Raw genomic sequence first — 18,786 nt, forward strand, 5'->3', positions numbered from 1 at the left:
GCAGGCCCGTGTGCTCAGATTTGGGTGCACGTTAAAGAACCTCAGGTGGTCTAAATTTCTGGAGCCCTCCACTACGGCGTCTCTCATAATCATATAGTGGTTTTGGGACGTTAAACCCCACATATCAATCAATCAATCTCAGTTTGCCTGTTTCAAAATTTTCACCCGCATGTTAACACCTGTCACATAATTCTGTCGCCTGAAGTGTGTATTATATGACAGCTGTGTTCAGAGCTGTGTACAGAGCTGTGTCTCGTGAAGATTTTCGAGGTAGTAGGGACTCAACTGCCTAGTAGGTGTCCACAAGCTCCAAAAAAGAGGAACGCTTCTGTTTGTGATGACGGGCATAATGACAGTGTTTCTCTCATCATTTAGACGAAGTAATACGTCTGTAGAGATTGCCTTAATTGTCAATTAGAAACATGATGTGCATCATGTTTCTAATTGATGTGCACCATTGCAGCCATTAGTAATTCATCAATCTTCCTGGACAAAGTAACAAGCTTTCTTACCGAGTGAAGTCCCCTAGCTACACTGTATACCCACCCCTTATGTAATACCCCCTTGAGGGGTTTTTAAGAAAATAAAGTGATGTGATTTGATGTGATCTGATTCTGCAGCTATAAGATGCTTGCGAAATGACCGTGATTCTCAGTAATACTGGACTGAATCAATAGTTTTCAATTAATAAGTACTATCTGCCATTTTCCTGCTAGCTTCGCTAACAATACGGCCACACTCGGGACTGGCTAAGTCTCCAGCACAACTCTGTAGCGTAAGAAGTGTTCGCGAATGCTGGCTCTTGCAAAGTATGTTCTGTGTTCATGGAAGTGTTGCGTCTTGTTGCTTCTTACCAGCTCCTCGAACTCCAAAGAACTGTTGCATTACTGTGATTGCCTTGCGCATGGGCGCTCACGTGGATGCGTGGCTAAAGTGAACTCTCTTTGTCTCTTCTGCGCAGGCGCCGGCGTAACTGCGGCCTGTCGCGGCCTGTGGCCTCTAGCAGCGGTGCTGGCACGGTCATGAAGGCGGTCGCCATGGAGACCGTTGATGACACCGTGACCACGGAAGATCAGCTGGTGCCGCTGCAGGTCTTTGTGCCGGACCTTGTCATACAGGTGAGCACGATTTCTTGTTCACCTCGTGTGCCAGTGGAGTTGCTTGTGTTTTCTCTTTTTCACTTCCGGCAATGCATGGGGACAGCAGAAGCCATTCTAGTGTATTGCATTAAAGCAATTTTGGGACTCTAGGACTATTTCGTATACAATGGTGGGCGAATGCGTCGAGGGCGGCATACTTTGTCTGCACTCGCAGGGCATTGGTTCATTCACACGTATGCCTGTTCGAAGTCGGCTAATTAACTCATGCATGCAAATGTGAGGGACAGCTCGAAGTATTGTAAGTAACTTGGCACAACTTGTAAATCTCCCGAAATACCGACAGATTTACACCGCTTGCACTCAAGAAACACCCACCACACTTTGTTTTTTAAAGAAGCGTGTGTGAATGTGTCCTTCGAGGGATTTCGAAGTTGTGCCAAATTACTTACATTATGACGAGTTACCACTTGGCACAACGACAAGTTTTAATAGGACACTTCGAAGTTTTGGAGGGTCACTAAAGTGAGACGCTGAACCAACTGATACGCATTAAGCATTGCTTGAGAGATGCATCGTCATTATTTTTTCATCATTAGCATCAATGTTAGTTCAGAAAGAGAAATTCAACTTCAGAATTTTCGATTTCCCGCCAAGTTTTAGCATCTTGATGTTTGTGGAATGTCACGGATTTCAAGCCTCTCTCTCTCTCTCTTTTGACCTCACTGGTTGAATAAAATTTTCTGTTTCCTGAGTTCACCGAGTGTGCTCGTGATTGTGTGTACCTTCTCATCCTTGTGCAACCTCTTTTCTCCCCTTTATTCCCTCCCCAGTGCAGGGTAGCAAACCGTATGTGCGTCTGGTTAACCTCCCTGCCTTTCCTTGTATCTTTATCTCTCTCTCTCTCTCTCTCTCTCTCTGTTTCCTGAAATTTTCTATGCTGGGCCTCCTGCATGCTTGAATATAACGTCATTCATTTTTAACACACATAGTTATGTAGACGATAGTGGTCGCCACCAGAATCGATGACATCACGCTGAGTTTCGGGCAGCAACTGCAGGCAGGTGGTGCCATCAGTGTGCTCTTCCTTCGTGTTGTCTTGTTTTCCAAAAGCGCCATACAGACGAGATTGAAGCTTGTGCTAAAAGGACAACGCTATTTAACCGAACGCTAACAAAATAAAATAGTCGTTTGAATAGTGTCACCTTAGAAGATGCCGATCTTATGCTAATGTTGGCCAATGTGCATAAAACGAAAGGATGCGTGTTTATATGACCAACTTTGGGTAATTTGAAGACATTTTATATCACTTTCTCGGTGACGAGTCAACTCCACAGCGGTAAAGGTGCAGTACTTGAGAATTGAATCGCGGGATCAATTTTTTCTTCTAATATTGTTATAAGGAATGCGGTAGGTCATTTCTCGTGATAACCGCACCCTGTCGCTACCAATCTGGCTGCCGTAGGTGATGTTGGCTCTCATATAAATGTCGAAGTAAAGATTACTCCGACATGACACAGCCTACTGAAGTACGTGCATTACTGAGCCCTGAATTTTTGCGTTTTAATCGAAGAGTAGCGTACTTATATGACCAATGGATAACAAAGAAATGTTAGAAAGGTTGTCAGTCGTTTCAGTTTCTTTGCTGAAAATATTCTGACTAATGTGACAACTTTAGTATTAAAATTAAGAAATACGTCTAATAACACATTTAGAGTGCTACTAGAGTACATATTTTGCTTACTATTTTGGCAAATCTTATTACCAAGGAACACTAAATACGATCATCGGTGCAACCTACTGCTTCAGGGGATGCGTGTGAACTGTACGCCGCGTTCTCGGTCGATCATTTGTGGGGATACTTTTATCATCACCTTACTTCGCGTTCAAAATAACTCCTTAATCTAACGAGGAGCAGCATTACCTCAACTGGAGTCTACACTCAGTGAAAAGTGCAGCACAAGCCGAAACAAAACTGTTTCACTCACTGCCTAAACGTTAAGTGTACCTTCGACAGTGCTGCACACATTTCGAGAAGAGGCCGTCTCATATATACACGGCGCACGCTAAATCACCCACCGACGGACGTCATTTGCGTATTACGTTCGGTCCGACTGCTCGCGCGGAGTCCGTGAAATTTCGTGGCGCGAAATGACCCCCGCCCCCCCCCCCCTTCCACTTTCCTCCACAAGTCCGCCTGCATCAGCCTCCGGTATGCCTCCGTTGAACATTCGCGACAATCGGCGGCTCGCAGAGCTAGTGCATCGGCGCTCCGGGCGAGGGCGCCATCTACGCAGACGCCAGCGCCGCGGTGGGTACTGCACGCAGTCGCCGCTCGAAAGAAAATCATGGCGCGCCCCGAAGCCTTTCTTGAAGAATGCATTGTTGCGTGCACAGAAATGGTGGCCGCATAGAGTCATTTCCCTCGCGTTCGTTGCTCGAATAACCTTGTCCTTTTTTTCGTTATTTACTGTGCAATATCACCGTTCTCGCGTACGTCACTTTGTTCGCGAGATATAGGTTGGCCCGAAAGTGAAACTTGGGGTCACGCCACCTCGTGTATTTACTTCACTGCAGTGCACAAAAGGCTGAGAGAGAAGTTTGCTCCGCACGGCGCTTTCGCGTAGTGTGTGTATATGCGTTGTGCGTTGTGTGTTCCTCGCCCCCCGTTCACTTTTCTTCCAGCACTTCTGTGTCTGCGCTGCAACCATTAATACAATGGCACATGCTCCAGTTTCGGACAGCTGGCGTCATTTCTAGCCCGAACGTGTGAACTCCATTTCGTGCGGCACGCAGTGCAGCGTAACACTGCGGACAGAAAAAAGCCGGGCGGGTTTCGAAATGGCGGAGAGCAACGACGCTGTATATTGCGAAGGAGTTTCGGTGCGGTGGTTTATCTAAACCTTATTTATTGTCCTATTTCATTTGCGCGTGTTGCGTTTGCGAAGGCGCGCACGCGAAATTCAGTTGTACACAGTCGACTGTTACATAAGCCTCGACAAATGCTTGCCTGGCCGGAGGGTACGCAAAAAGGTGAGAACGGCGGGATTGCCCCGAGTGTCGTTCCGTTACGCAGATTAAGAAATGATCCGGAACGCGCAAAACGCGTGCGTAGGGCAGTAACCGAGCTAGATACAGCAACTGCAATACTGGCACGTGCGTGAGCTACTTTGCCGACAGTACGGCCTTGGGAAAATTGACGTTGCCTTCACATTGCGCGTCGTTGACTTGTTCTACCGAGCGGCTTTATCGCTTCGCTTTTGAAATGTTTGTGGGATAGTTTTTCTCAACGCATACTGAGGCTGTCTAAAGCGAGCAAAGTCATTTTGCAGGAAGCTGCAATGGCATATGAAGAAATAGTTGCGATCACATTAAACTAAAATTATTATAATAGCAGATAAGCTGAGCAAATTATATAACTGTTCGGCTATGCTACTTGTGTCCAAGCGGCTACCAAAGATCTGAGCTGCAAAAAAAAAAAAAAAGGAAGAAGAAGGCAAATATTACGCGGCACGAACCCCTTCTGTTTCCTCGACACCATGCAGGTCTAATATAGGTAGAATGGTTCTGCATTTCCAGTACGTGGCATTATCGTCGCGCTTCTCCGTAATGACTTATGACAATACTATGTACGGTTTGATGTGCCGGAAACTCGACATGGCTGTGAGGTGTGGTTTCGGAAATCGCGACCATCTGTTGTTCATTAGCGTACACTGGCATGACGCAGTACAGGGCTTCTAGCTTGTCGCGTCCATTGAAATACGACCACCGTAGCGGCATCGCACCTACGACCTTAGTGTCTAGAGCCGAATACGGCAACCAATGCACAACCATGACGTACCTATGGGATGGAAGAAATACAAGAAATGCAAGCCTTACATGCAATCAATACTTTTACCGCAGACCTCTTATCATTTGGGACGGGACGAAGGTCTCTATAAAACAGGTTTCGAATCACCCCCTACATTTGCGTGGGAAAAAAAAAAGAACGATCGTTCAAGTGTGCACGTCTCCGAACATCATCCGGGGATGTTGCTTTGCTTAATGCGTGGGTGTCCCATTTTTGCGTAATTACTCATACGAGAAAACTTAGCGCTGATATTCACCTTGCTGTAACGCACGAAATTCATCATCGTAGTGAACCGGTGATTTTACATCTATGATGGAAGAGAGGCATCTACCAAATATTTTCAACTTAAAGTGTACTGCGCGCGCTGAGTGAATCTGTGGCCTGAAAAATTTCAAATTTTAACACTTTAACTTCCTGCCATCCTAGACTGCACTTCCTTACCCTTGATAGTTATTCCGTTGTTCGAACTAGCCGCCGTTTATGTGTCCTGGTGGTAACAAAATGCATCTTCATGCAGTGCAGGTATAGTGACCACGAATGGAAACCATGACACTGAAGTAATCAGAAGAATCAAAATGCGGTGCATGAAGTGCATTTGATAGGCACTCTAAGATTATGAATGATCGGTGTGCGCAGATTTGGGTACACGTTAAAGAACGCCAGATGGTCGAAATTTCCGTACCCTCCCCTACGGCGTTTCTCATAATTGTATCGTGGTTTTGGGACGTTGACCCCCACGTATCAATCACCAAGACTATGAATGATAGTTTCCTAGTAGCATCAAATATAATTGTATGTATCAGCAGCTGCACCTTGCCGGTACTTACCTACCAATAGTCAACATCCACCAGTACCATCTAGTCGTTTGATAGTGATGACTGTACAAGTTTACGATAACCAACAGTCAACGTTTTGCTTGGACAGCATGTTATTACCTAATTTACCCGAACATCATGATCTGCGCAGTCCTCGAATTCTAGAGTTTCTACATCATCTTGGGAGTTTATGAACCACGGCTGCTATTTTAGCCACCATTTCGGCAAAATTAAGGGATTGTGCATTTTTTCGCTTTGTGTAGAATGTTGAGTTGCCGGTCATGGTTGTGCCGAGTCATTTCAGCGAACTTGAATGTACCAAGCAGCTGCGCCATTCAAGTGCTGTACGAGGCAGTCTTACCTCCTGCGTTACGCGTATACGGTTACAGAAAAAAAAGTAAAAAAAAAATGGCAGAGCCCACGTTCAGTTGGAATCGATGATATGCGACGCACAAATTAGGAAGGTTGATATGTCACTTTAAGATCAGCACAACGTTGCGAGGCGGATGTAAATTATGCCGTTCATAAATTCCATATTATGATTATCACGTTTGAGCCTGGTATTTGTGCTCGTCGTTCATTCACGTCACGTATTACGAAATTCGGTATATATAGAAATAGCGAAATGACCGCGAGCACGCTATGAATGATGCATGTAGTCATGTCTTACATGACACGCATATCATGGTTATCATGTTTGCACCAGTCATATACCTTCCTCATTCGTTCACGTGCCGTAATACTAAATTGGATATACGTGGAGCAAGCGAAACGACTGCGAGCGCATCATGAGCGTGGCGTGTAGTCATGATTTATAGGACAAGCATGTCATGATTTCCGAATTAGGGTCTGTCAGTTATGGTCGCCATGCAGACATGTCATACCATACCAGTTTTGCAATATGTCATGTGAACAAAACCACCGTATAAGAGCAGCAAGACCACGAAATGCAAATCATGACATTCATGACATACCTGTCATGATTTTCATATTATGATTGCTCACTTATGCTCGTTTTAGTCACGTTATGCCATAGCAATTTTGGTATAGATCTCACTATCCAAACGGCCAGGAGAGCTAAAAGTCGTAGGCGGCTGGGTAGGTAGGTAGGTAGGTAGGTAGGTAGGTAGGTAGGTAGGTAGGTAGGTAGGTAGGTAGGTAGGTAGGTAGGTAGGTAGGTAGGTAGGTAGGTAGGTAGGTAGGTAGGTAGGTAGGTAGGCAGGTAGGTAGGTAGGTAGGTAGGTAGGTAGATGGATAGATGGATAGATGGATAGATAGATAGATAGATAGATAGATAGATAGATAGATAGATAGATAGATAGATAGATAGATAGATAGATAGATAGATGGGTAGATAGATAGATAGATAGATAGATAGATAGATAGATAGATAGATAGATAGATAGATAGATAGATAGATAGATAGATAGATAGATAGATAGATAGATAGATAGATAGATAGATAGATAGATAGATACGGTCAAACTCGCCGAAATTCGGTAAAAAATGATTCGCATTAAAAAAACTAAGCTATTAGCTCTTTCAATGTGAAGCTGAGATGAGGACGAGTGTATGGGTGTAATATCTCGTGCGTGAAAGTTTTACGATCGGTCCCAGAACGTGTTGGTGTTCCTTAACCAACTGGGTATATTTTCATGCGACTACAGTTCTAAAAACTTTTCGGTGCACTTGAATGGTGTGCGCCGCTTTGGTGTTATTACGTGACAGTGGAACAAACTGACAAAATGAGTTTTCAAAGACGCATACGCAGCTCTTTTTTTTTCCACGAAGAGCATGCCTCGATCGAGTCTTGAGTGTCTTGTAGACATTATAGCCCTATTAATTTGAGCTTGTCAGAGTTGCAAAGTACATGCTTCCAAACGGCTACCCAATACTGAGCGTCTCTGCTGAACATTTTGTCGCGATCACACGCATAGTTACTTTAAATGGATTTCATATCCGTCTACAACGCCCCGCGGAAAGGCAATCACGAAAAGTGGACGTTGAGTTCAAAAGGGAGTTTGGAATGTTTAATAATACGCTCATTGTTTACAGGTGGTATGTAGCACACGGGCTTTCCTCTCCGTTCAGCTCGCCTGGGGCGATGCTGCAGCAGAAAAGTGGGCGTCTCGTTCGGTGAACCGTTTTTAAATGTTCAGTGTCGTGATTTATGCGCTTCGTTCGAGCGCGCCTTTTCATCGCGTACGATCGAGCGCCTGCGGCGATGGCTCCTGTCAAGCGCATACCACTGCGACAAGTATATGTACTACAGCGGTTCAGTAATTACGTGCAGTGGACGAAAAGGCTAGGGTGCGAGGTACTGGCTTGTGCGATAGGGCAGCTTATCGAAGTGATTGCTTGGTTCGAAAACTATAGTCTCCAATCTTCGTAACTGAAACCAACTGTCAATATTCGGTACTACGCGTTTGAACACCATGGGTGACGTATCTTTAGACCAGTTCGTTTTCAGGTTCTCACTGTTTGCTTTGTTCCATTTAGGAGGTACAGATTGGGTGCTATTTTTGAAAATATTAACCTTGGAGGAATCGGGTTTTCTTGTTAGACCTTTCCACAGTTCAGGCTCATTCGGATTAAGTCTACAAAAGTTTTAAGTAGTGTATCTACGAAAATCAAATAGTAATATTGACAACAATAAATTAGGCTCACTCGATCGTTGGGTGATTCGCCGAGGAGCTTGTAGAATCAGCCGTCTTGCAATTGAAACTCACTTAAACTGTTATTGTCTCCTTGATTCAGGGTAGCTAAAGCGTGTGTCCTGCGAAGTCCTTGTCCGACGAAAAGAAATGTTTCGAAAGTTTATCATCTGGCTTTAGAAATCGAAAAGAAATCAGGCTCGACGCAATTTTTCTGAAGCCTGTTCCGGGTATAATAACCGGGTGAAGCGATGTTTTTGCCAGAAAATTAACAACCACGACATATTCAATCATTTTGAAATTGCCATGATAGATATAACACACCAAGTGCATATACGAAGTTAATAAATTTGTGGCCGTATGAGGCGTGTGTGATTTTTGTATGGAAAGGTTCAACACAGGATGAGAAAGGATTCAAGTATTTAACCAGTATGTACGCATACTGAAGCTTGCCGTATATATAGTCTTGTTTGTTTTCTTTGTTTTTTTGCTTATCTTTATGACTAATTTTGCGAGAGCGGGTGTATAGGATACAGCGATATTGTACACAGGATTGGTACTTAAACTTGCGAGAAACGTAGCCAAGTAAAAGAGGGGTATTATTATTAATCTTAGAAATTCCGAACCATCGCCAGAATTCAGCGAGAGCGCCCATAATTTGGCACTACCTTCATTTATCGTTAACAGGTTAGCGCAAAGTCTATCGCCACTAATAGATGTATAACGCATCCGTTCTTCATTGGCACTTCGCTATTTGTGACATTTTCTGCTTATCGGTGCTAATTACAACAAACACACGCATGGCGCTCACGTAATCTCTGGGGCTGTCACTGAGTGCGACGTCTAGTTTTGCCAGGCTGTCGAGATTTTTGTTGACTCAAAGCCAGACGCACGTTTTCAACGACTCAATCCGGGCTCCGAACTATCGCAGAACTGTGTTGCATCAAGCAATATGGGCAAGTTATTTGGCGAGACTTGCGATAACCCGCTTTCGCGTGGTTCACACGTCCACATCACGGCATACGAGAGTCTGTCACGTTCTTGAAGTACACCGTTTGCGTGCGCCACTTCGATATGAGGAGGCAACCGAAGAAGTCACTCTCGGGCGTTCCAACGGAACGCGTTGCAAATTGTCGACCCAACAAGAGAGCGCCGTCGTTGTAACAGGCATGCCAGGCTGAGCTGTCAAACACGAAAGTGACAGCCATGCGAGTGACTGCCACGACATACTTTTCTACTTAGCTTTTGTTTTATTGCGTATTTTGGTGGTAATATTACCCTTTCGCCTATTTGTAAACCTCCTGGAAGGCTTCGACAAACGCCATTTTCTTTTGCAACGATTTCTCGGGACTCCCGTCTTGGCTGAACTGTATACTCACATGTGACGCGATATCGAATGCTGTACGCATAGAGTTTCCCAAAATTAACTATAGAGGGCAGTCTGGCGCTGCGATCGTTCAGCGACCATGGGAATGATGGGTAGTATACACACATTTGCCTAGTCTTCGTACTTGCGGGTGGCAAATCGTACTTGTGGCCTTGTTTATTGCTGTGTTTCAGTTTTGTTTTGAAAGAAAGAACGAACCCTTTTGAACTTAGGGACTTGATTCGAAATAGTAAGCTTAAAAAATAAGGTTGTGAAGCGCAAACGGTGTACATTTGCTAATTTATGTTTTCGTGAAAAAAACAGCTCCAAGCCACACGAACACACACGGAGCCAGAAGCAGGACTGAAGTACGAAAAGTAGACAAATGTGTGTACTACCGATCAGTCCCATGCTCGCTGAAGCGCCGTGCGTTGCAACTCCCATAGACACTAGCGCCAGAGTTCCCTCTAGTAAGTATTGTGGGAAACTCTATGGCTTTACGGAACCCTTCTCCGTGGTGAGCTTTAGCTTTGATATCTTGTTACGACTGCGTCGCGATGGTGACGGAGTGTGGGAACTGGTACGGCACGCAGCTTCACGCGTTTCATCATTCCACCATTCTCACAGCTGCGCACGCTCGCTCCTTTCTGGCCTTTCGGCGCGGAGACCGACAGTGACGTGTATCAATCACGTATCGATCGCGTTATACCAGTGTTGTGTACTCGCTTCTGAGTACCCGATGGCCGGTTCTCAAGCTCTTTCGTGACAGTCTTCAGCCTCTTAGAAGTGTGGCAGCTTGGGCTAGTTGGTATGGCATGACGATAGTTATAGCGCCAGACCAAAATCTCTGTGTCGTCGTTTTGGTCTCGCGCTATAACTATCGTCGTTCAGCCTCTTGCGCCGTGGAGTGCCGACAGTGCTGGTGATCTTCCAGTTAGGTGACATTGAGAGGTCTGCGAAGCTCGAATGACGCACTTACCAGAAACACTGAGCTTCGATGAAACGCTATAGAACATTGCCGACGTTGCCTAAGAAGACCAGTGGTCGAAAATCGCAACATCCCAAATTACAGGAGCCGAATTCATAGAAGTTTCTTTCGGAAACGCTCTATAGGTCATTGTTCAGCCGACTTCGCTTATGGTATGCTGAGCGCCACGATACACTCAAGTTTTCACCCACGCACAATTCTTGCGTAAGTACGTTTAGTAAGAACTCATGTTAAACCATTCTAGACCCATCTGTTGCAAACAAGCTTAAGGTCTAAATCAAAAGTTAGTTTCGTTTCCTCTGTCTTTCCTCTTTTTTTTTTTCTCATAATGTTCCCCTTCACGAAGGAGCAGACAGGTGTTGGGCTCCTTTACGTGATGCTTGCCATCATGTTCCCTCTCTATTTCATCTGTGATTTGAGCTTGCAGCTCCATCCCCTTCCCCTAATTAAGAGCTAAAGCTGTTGCCTCACTAGCACACTTGCTGCTGTCTGCTCACATTCTGTGAGCTCTTTATAATACGGGCGTTACTCTATCTCTCAACATTATATTTATACCATTTACAGCACTGTAATGAATAAAACATGACTGTCGCGTTACTTAGAAGGGATGGTGATTTGGGCTAGTTGGTATGACATGACGATAGTTATAGCGCTAGAACAGAACGACGACAAAGTGACAAGGAGACGTGTCACAGCGCTCGTCTCCTTCTTGTCCCTTTGTCGTCGTTCTGTCCTCGCGCTATACTATCGTCATGTCGCGTTACGTTGATGTCCGTTAAGAGCATGAACCGTCGCGGGAAGAGGGGGGGGGGAGCGATCGAATTCAACGTCTTGCACTTTCCGGCCTGCAGGCACCAGACATAACGGCAATATGGAAAAACAGGGTGGCTAGTGTCATTAAATATATCTCCTACACTTAACCACTGCGTTCAGGGGGAAAGGTGCTCAAACGTTCTTCAACACGGAAGAGGAAAGCGGTCTATAGCTGACCATTATCGCACCTGACAAGGCGTCGTGCGCATGTTCCGCATCGCGCCTGGTCGTGCCCCAACGTCATTAGGCTGCGATGGCCCAGCGATGAGGGGTTCTTTCTCTTTTTTTTTCTCTTTTTTTTTCTCTTCTCCCTCCTAAACCTGGCGTGATTCAATCCCGGCACGCCGATCGCAAGTCCCAAGATAGCCGTTGTCTCTCTCGCATCGAAGCCTTCTCCGTCTCTTCTCTCTCTCCTTCTTTTTCACCAGGATCATTTCGATGTAAGTGACCACACCCATGCTGTGTATTGACATTAGTTGGCATGTGGTAACAGCTTTCTCCATGGGTGTGCAGAGCTATCTCCATTGAGGGGGTGCAGGGCAAATTTTACCGCAACGCCCCCTATCGCCTCGGTTGGTGGTCGAGTGCGAAAGAATTGAGGATTCCACGTTTGACAACAGCGGTAGGGGCCGTCGACATACTGAGGTGCTTGCAGTGACGTCAATGTGCAGGGGCTCCGCCCCACTCAAAGCTCGCCACCAATCGCGGGAGGCTCCGCGACACGCTGTGCTCGGAGGCTGCTTTGAAGCTGCTGTGCCTAATTGTCCCGTGATCACAAAGGGGATTGACTGGCCACCACTCTCTGTATGTCGATGGCGCCTACAACTGTTTACAAATAGAATAGGTCTATATGACGATCAAGCCGTGACTTGCTGCTTGCAATGAAGCAAGCAATGAAGCCCTTGTTGCATAACTTCCTGGGTGCAATGATAGGAATTCAACCGTTTTTGCAGTGAAACATTAGGGGTACTCAAGGGACATTATCGACCCAAACCTGCACTGCTTTTACTACAGTGACCTCACTCTACCTCAACCCTGCACGCTAAACGATAACTAGACAGGTAAGATTTAGAAAAGAAGGGATCGGGCACCCTTGGTCCCCCTGAAGAAAAAAAAATGGGCTGACGGAGGGAGAGGGGTTACCAGTTTGGTCACCTTTCCTCTGCCCTGCCCATCTTTGCGCACGCACATGGCACTCTCCAAAATGACATCTAGAAAACGGAAGACACGACAGCATTTTTTGGCGCGAAAGCTTCATTGCATTCCAATTTTCGCGGGGATTTCAAAAAGCCTTGCGAAGGCGCAACTATTTACGCCGAGGAGAGAAAATTTGAGTTTAAATCCTCGCAGCGGCGCGTTACCAAATCGCTTCTCACTGTACCGATGGCTGATTTGTGGAGGTGTCGATAAGTGCCCGTTTGTAAGCCGCAGCCGCGGTTAATGGCTCTGGACACGCTAGAAGGTGTAGGAGCGACAGCGTCACCTCGTAGGCGTTTGCTGAACTGGAAAGTCGACCGGCGAGAAAAAAAGAAAGAGCAGCGAGCTTCGAAAGCCAGGAAGCACGCGAGCGTGTCGGTCGGATGTAACTTGACTCACTTGCCAATAGGTGGCGACACGGAACCAGGAAACGAGATGATGGCGAGCCGCGTTATTCGAGTTCAGGCGCGAGCACGGTGGCAACGAGGTCCAGCACATCGAGAACTTGGGACGTCAACCCAAAGAAAGATGAGGAGCGCAAAGATGTCTTTAAATTATGCCCTGACTTCTGGATTTAACCTTATAGAGAGAGAGAGAGAAAAAAAGAAAAAGTTTCTTTTATGGAAAAGAAAAATGGATAGTGGCATGGCATGGGCGTTTCTCGCGCTCTTTTCAAAAGTCGCTATGAGGAGATGGATACGAACAACTGGTTTATTTACTCTCTGGTACTAATTGCTTCGACAGAAAATGTGAAACAATTGTTTATTTGGTATCCTTTGCGATGTTAAGGATAACAGCCATCCTGTCATTAACGCGCACATGTCGTGAATCATATAATTCGACGCGTGCAAATGAGATAGCTGTAGTGCCAGCCCTGACTGTTTAGTCTCCAAGCACCATGCGTTCTCACACAATCCCTGCGTTATTTCGATGGCCAGCCGGAGTACAAAGAAACGTAAGATATTGGGGCCCCTCAGGCTTAGGAAGGGTGCGAATGCTAAATTATATTGCGTGTTATACTGTGTGCGTTTGGCGCGCTTTTAGTCACGTATGCCACGCATGAAGTAGCACGTCTTACAAGAGTCGTTTTACATATACACAAGTGAAAATCTCACCTTACAGATGTCTTTGGTAACGCACCAAACGTGTGCTGAACAATAAAAACGCAAGAGAGAAAAAGAACTTCGTGCCATGAACCTACGCAAGTGGCTCTGTGAGAGCTTGAATGTGTTAATTACCAATTCCAGCAATTGCCTACACCAGCGGCATTTTTACTCCTCTTCGTCTCCCTTAGTTAGAAACGTGTGCCTATATGCATAGAGTTTCGTCATAATGCGCTATAGAGGCAAATTTGGTGCTATTAACGCATGGCGCTTCAACCAGCATGGCATTTGTCTTAAATTTATTATTTCGCCTCCAGCCGCCGTATGTTCTTCAGCCGCTTTGTTGAAATATTAAGTCCACTGAGTTTAGCTCATTCACCTCTTCAAGGAGCTGGACTCTTCGCAGTTGCCCAACTTCACATCTTTTAGTCTCACCAATTCTAGTTAGCTCACGAGGTTCGCATCGACACATTCTTTCATTCGAATCAATAGATAAATAACAACGGTAAACAAAGCCACGATTGCATTTGAAGCAGAGAAGCAAATCCATGTACTGCACATAAATCCCATGGTGGCCAAACTATCGGCCCATCACGATTCCTTCTATAGTCGTCTATAACCAAAGAATAAATGAATGTTCCGCCCACACTGTCACTGTCTTATCCAGAGAACATTTACGAAGCTGCCAAATCGAATTGCAAATGCAAATTTTGGTGATTTCAAACGCATTTCACATAATTCAGATACTTGGCTTTGTTATACAGGCACACGTTCAGGTCGCTGTTCGGGGTGGAAAATTTGAGCTTCCTAGCAAATTTCAAAAATGGTTCCGACACCACTGCTTGGGGAAAGGTAACATTTTAGTAACGATGACAAACATTTATTAACTTATATGTGTACTGTTTACATTTGCAGTGAAAAAGTGCTTACGGTTACAACGGAAACCACTTGGCACGATTCTCGCACAAGTGACAGGCAGGCGCGCAGAATTCTGAGGGTGGAGCTCATGTTTATTCTGAAGCTGTAACCTTCTACAGTACATAGCGTTGGAAACTCTAATGTACCAGATGCCAACAAGATGGGGACCATCCCATCTACGTCCTCCGCCGTAGGCGTTACCCTCCCATATCCTGCGAGTTTGCGCGGGAACACAGCGTTTGTTCTCGTGTGCGCGACCCCACCGGGTAAATAAACTTAATCAAGCAGTGTGTACACTAAAAAATGGTTGCCTGGTAAGGAACGAGCTGTTTCAGAGGCTGCACCACAGCTGGAGGTAATAGTTTTATTTTATTTTTGCCTCCTGTGGGAGCACACGGACGCAAGCCAAACTGCACGTTCGTCGAATACTTGACGTCCTCGCCTGGATGCAACTGCTGACGTGTGTCGGCTCTCCACTTTTGGCGAGAAGAGCCTCCGCGCTACGTGCAACGTAGCTGTCAATTATTCACCCTCGTGAATATTTAAAGGCATCCGGCGGCGAGTTGTGTCAGCGTTTGTTGTGCTCTCCCCACAGGCCTCATTTTATCCCCATCGTCCTCCAGGTGTCGCTACCATCGCCCTGTACTGGAGTGTACAAAGACCTCTACTTGTTTCGCGTCTTTTGTCGCCACTTTTTGTTTTCGTTTTAAGGCCTAGAGCAGTCGAACGTTGACTACCGACTTTTGTGCGCCCGTCTAAGTGCTTTTCTCATCCCCGTTTCTTTCTCTTCTTTCTCCCAGAAATGTTTCCACGTGCAGAAGGATGAGCTGATATGGGACATCAAGCAGCATATCATCTCTTCGCTGCCTAAGGTTCGTCTCCGATTTTATTTTTATTTTTTTTATTTATTGTACCCTCAGGGCTTTACAATTATAACTAATTATTTATCTTACGCTTTTGAAACGCTTAAAGCCGCACTTACCCTTATGCGTAAAACTGGAAGGCGCGAAAATATACAGGCAGTGAAAAAAAAGCACTTATATAAAAAATGCAGGAACCTCATATTCACGACGCCATAGAGAGAAATCAATCGCCAGTCAAACGTAACATTACGAGCCTTCAAAAACAACGTCTTTCTGCCTAAGATCACACATGCTGGAAGACTCTAGCATTCTTCAAAGTGCAGTAATGATGGGCTCAGTGATTTCCAACATTCCAGTGTATTTTTTTTTTTTCAAGTGCGGCGGTTTCAACGTAATTCGGTGTATAGTGGGTCATTATTTTCGCAGCTTATTCGAAGCTTCCATGAAGTTTAGTAAACTACAGGAAACAAAAAAAAAACAATTTCTACATACTCTAAGAAAGAAAGGTGTCCTTTCACTCTTTCTTTATTCACGCGAGAGTCAAGTGTGCATAACACTCTCTTTAGGGAGTCACGGTGATCCCCTTCAAGAGAGTCATGTGTCCTGCAGCTATTCTAAAGAAAGATTCACCGTCTATTTGGCGTTTTCATGGAATAATAAAAACCAGATGAAGGAAAAAAGTTTCTTTGTACACTAAAAAAGAAAGGTGTCTTCTCGCTCCTCTTTTATTCGAGAGTCAAATTTGTATAGCACTCCCTCTATAGAGAGTCAAAGTGACTCTCTGAAGAGAGAAAGAGAGTGCTGCATATTTGACTCTCAAATGTATGAAAAAAAAAGTCCAAGGACACATTTTCTTCTTGGAGTAATGTGTTTATATCTGTGGACGAATCGCAAAGCATGAGCAAATTGGGACTGTTTAGCTTTGGTGACATTGTACCACTCATTAGCAGAGGCCGCCTGCCCACATAATAGAGCCACGTTAAGATTGCTTGATTCTGCGATCCTTCATATAATGCGAGAATGCTCCACGATCTATATGTAATGCAACAACATTGCGTGACATCACCTAATTTCGGATAATGGTTCGTGATTCTTCAGATAACAAACAGAAACAAGGTGCACTACATAATTAGTTTTGTGATTTAGGTAGAATACACGCACTCGGAAAACGCACTACAGCTTAATTTTTACAGGGGTGCCACTTTTCGAAATTTCGAAAAAAAATTAAGTCTTTCTTTTATTCTAAGCGTATTCGATTCCACAAATGCGTATTCCGATTGTCTGAATTATTTCGTCGGGGCTGACTAAGTGGACAGAACGGCGACTATTTTCGCAAGCATTCGGGCTGAATTGCAGTGCTACACGTTCTTTAAAATACATCTATATCATAGTGTACCTTGGGCTCCTAATTATTAAGCTTTCTTTTTTTTCTAAACAAATTTTGGTCTGGCACACCTCGCTGATTTTCGGGAAGAGTGTACACATCCTACCCCAATGAGATTCTTTGTTCAAAAGACGAAGAAATCTGTTCTAAGATTTAAGATTTAAGTAAGATTTACATGCATGGACTATAGTATATACTTTCATCCCTTGAACGGTACGTGTAACTGAAAACTGCTAACCTTTTTCTTCTAGCTAGAAACACACATGTTGTTTGCGTAGAAAATGCTAAAAAATTTTTTTTAATGTGTAAGAGTATTTATGTCTGCTCGACATGGGCACCGGTCTATCCGTCTGGTATGTAAGATCAATCGCTGTAAAAAAAAAAATCCCGAGGAAGTTCTTTTAAAGCCAGGTAAATTCATATCCAATGTTTCTGTCACTTTATTGACTCAACAAAAATAAGCAAATACAGATGTTCCGCCTTTTACGTGAATGACACTGTAAGTTCCCCATGGCACTCCTGAACTCACGGTGGGCAGAAAAAGAGCAGAAAAGTGACGAAAAATGGCAGAAGAAACGGGAGAATAAATGATACTTACGGTCATGTCATATTCATCTGGAAAGGGGCCACAGTTAGAAATGCATGCATATCGATTAGGACGGACGAACCACGGCTCCACACAGGAGGCGGAACATCATGTTTCGCTATTATTACGGTTGAGTCAAGCCAGCGATGAAAAGCTTGAATCGAAATAAATGTTGAAAGTCAAAACGTCGGTAATGGTGTGTTCCAAATTTGTACCCTCGAGCTGAAAAATCCGAGTGTTTTGCCTTGTGGGTTATGTGATACTGCTGACGCTAGCACCACTCGAAGGGCGGAAACATTTGGGCGCATTACGTGCTGCGTTGCAGGAGGTGAAGGAAGGATTCAACTACGGTCTCTATTGCCCTCCGGTGAACGGCAAAGCCGGCAAGTTTTTGGACGAAGAGCGGCCCATCGCTGACTACCCTCTCTCTGACGCTGTCGCCTACCTTGAGGTTAGTACGCGAGTAACTTTGTCTTCTTTTCAGACTTATCAAAGCTGTACAGTCGTGAGCAGCATGAGAGGGAACTCCGAAGTGGTCTTCAGTGAATAATTACTTGTAATGGGCCGACATCAGCGTAGCCTATTAAATAGCAATAGATGCCTTTCCCGCTGCATCATTTTGTGTTCTCACCATCATTACAGTTGCCAACTGTGACATTCCAAAGCCTCTGTGACACTTCAAAGGTAATGGCAGTGTTCTCTTTCATACTGAACACGAGTATATAACAAACAATAGACCACACTATTCGTTTGCCTTACCTATTCAGGTAGTTTCTATACAGAGAAGTGTAGTCGGGCGCGTACCAGTACGAATAGAACATTTCTAAGAACCGTAAAAATCATAAAGCTGGGGATTATATCAGCAGCTGTTCTTTAATAATGAATTATATTTTGAATGCTTGCTCTTTTTCTTGACCCTATGTGTGATATGTTGCTATTCACATAGTTGATATTTTATTAGGGTTTTTTAGGTTCCTTGAGGGAGTGCTGTATGTTACCGGCAGTAATGCTAAGTCTGACCAGTCGAGCTTGGCTACCCGCGGCGACGTGTGCTGTATATTTACAAAGACTATGAAACGGCCCATACCTTTGTATGAAATGTGTTCAGGCAAAGTTTTTGTTCAAGACTTAGCACGAATGATACTTTGTTCG

The 18,786-nt window shown here is 44.7% G+C and overlaps 1 protein-coding gene across 5 annotated transcripts in view; it reads left to right on the top strand.

Moving 5' to 3' along the window:
* The window catches only part of Prosap (SH3 and multiple ankyrin repeat domains prosap), a 240,418-nt gene that overhangs the window by 175,052 nt on the left and 46,580 nt on the right, over positions 1–18,786 (top strand). For all 5 annotated transcript variants that reach the window (XM_075871779.1, XM_075871776.1, XM_075871780.1 and 2 more), the window contains 3 exons: positions 962–1,118; positions 15,602–15,673; positions 17,960–18,085. In XM_075871779.1, coding sequence (XP_075727894.1) covers positions 1,023–1,118; positions 15,602–15,673; positions 17,960–18,085 — 294 coding nt within the window. In that variant the 5' untranslated portion in view covers positions 962–1,022. The remainder of the gene's footprint in view (positions 1–961; positions 1,119–15,601; positions 15,674–17,959; positions 18,086–18,786) is intronic.

The sequence above is a fragment of the Rhipicephalus microplus genome, chromosome 8 (assembly GCF_043290135.1).
Source record: "Rhipicephalus microplus isolate Deutch F79 chromosome 8, USDA_Rmic, whole genome shotgun sequence".
NCBI classification, from domain to species: Eukaryota; Metazoa; Arthropoda; class Arachnida; order Ixodida; family Ixodidae; genus Rhipicephalus; species Rhipicephalus microplus.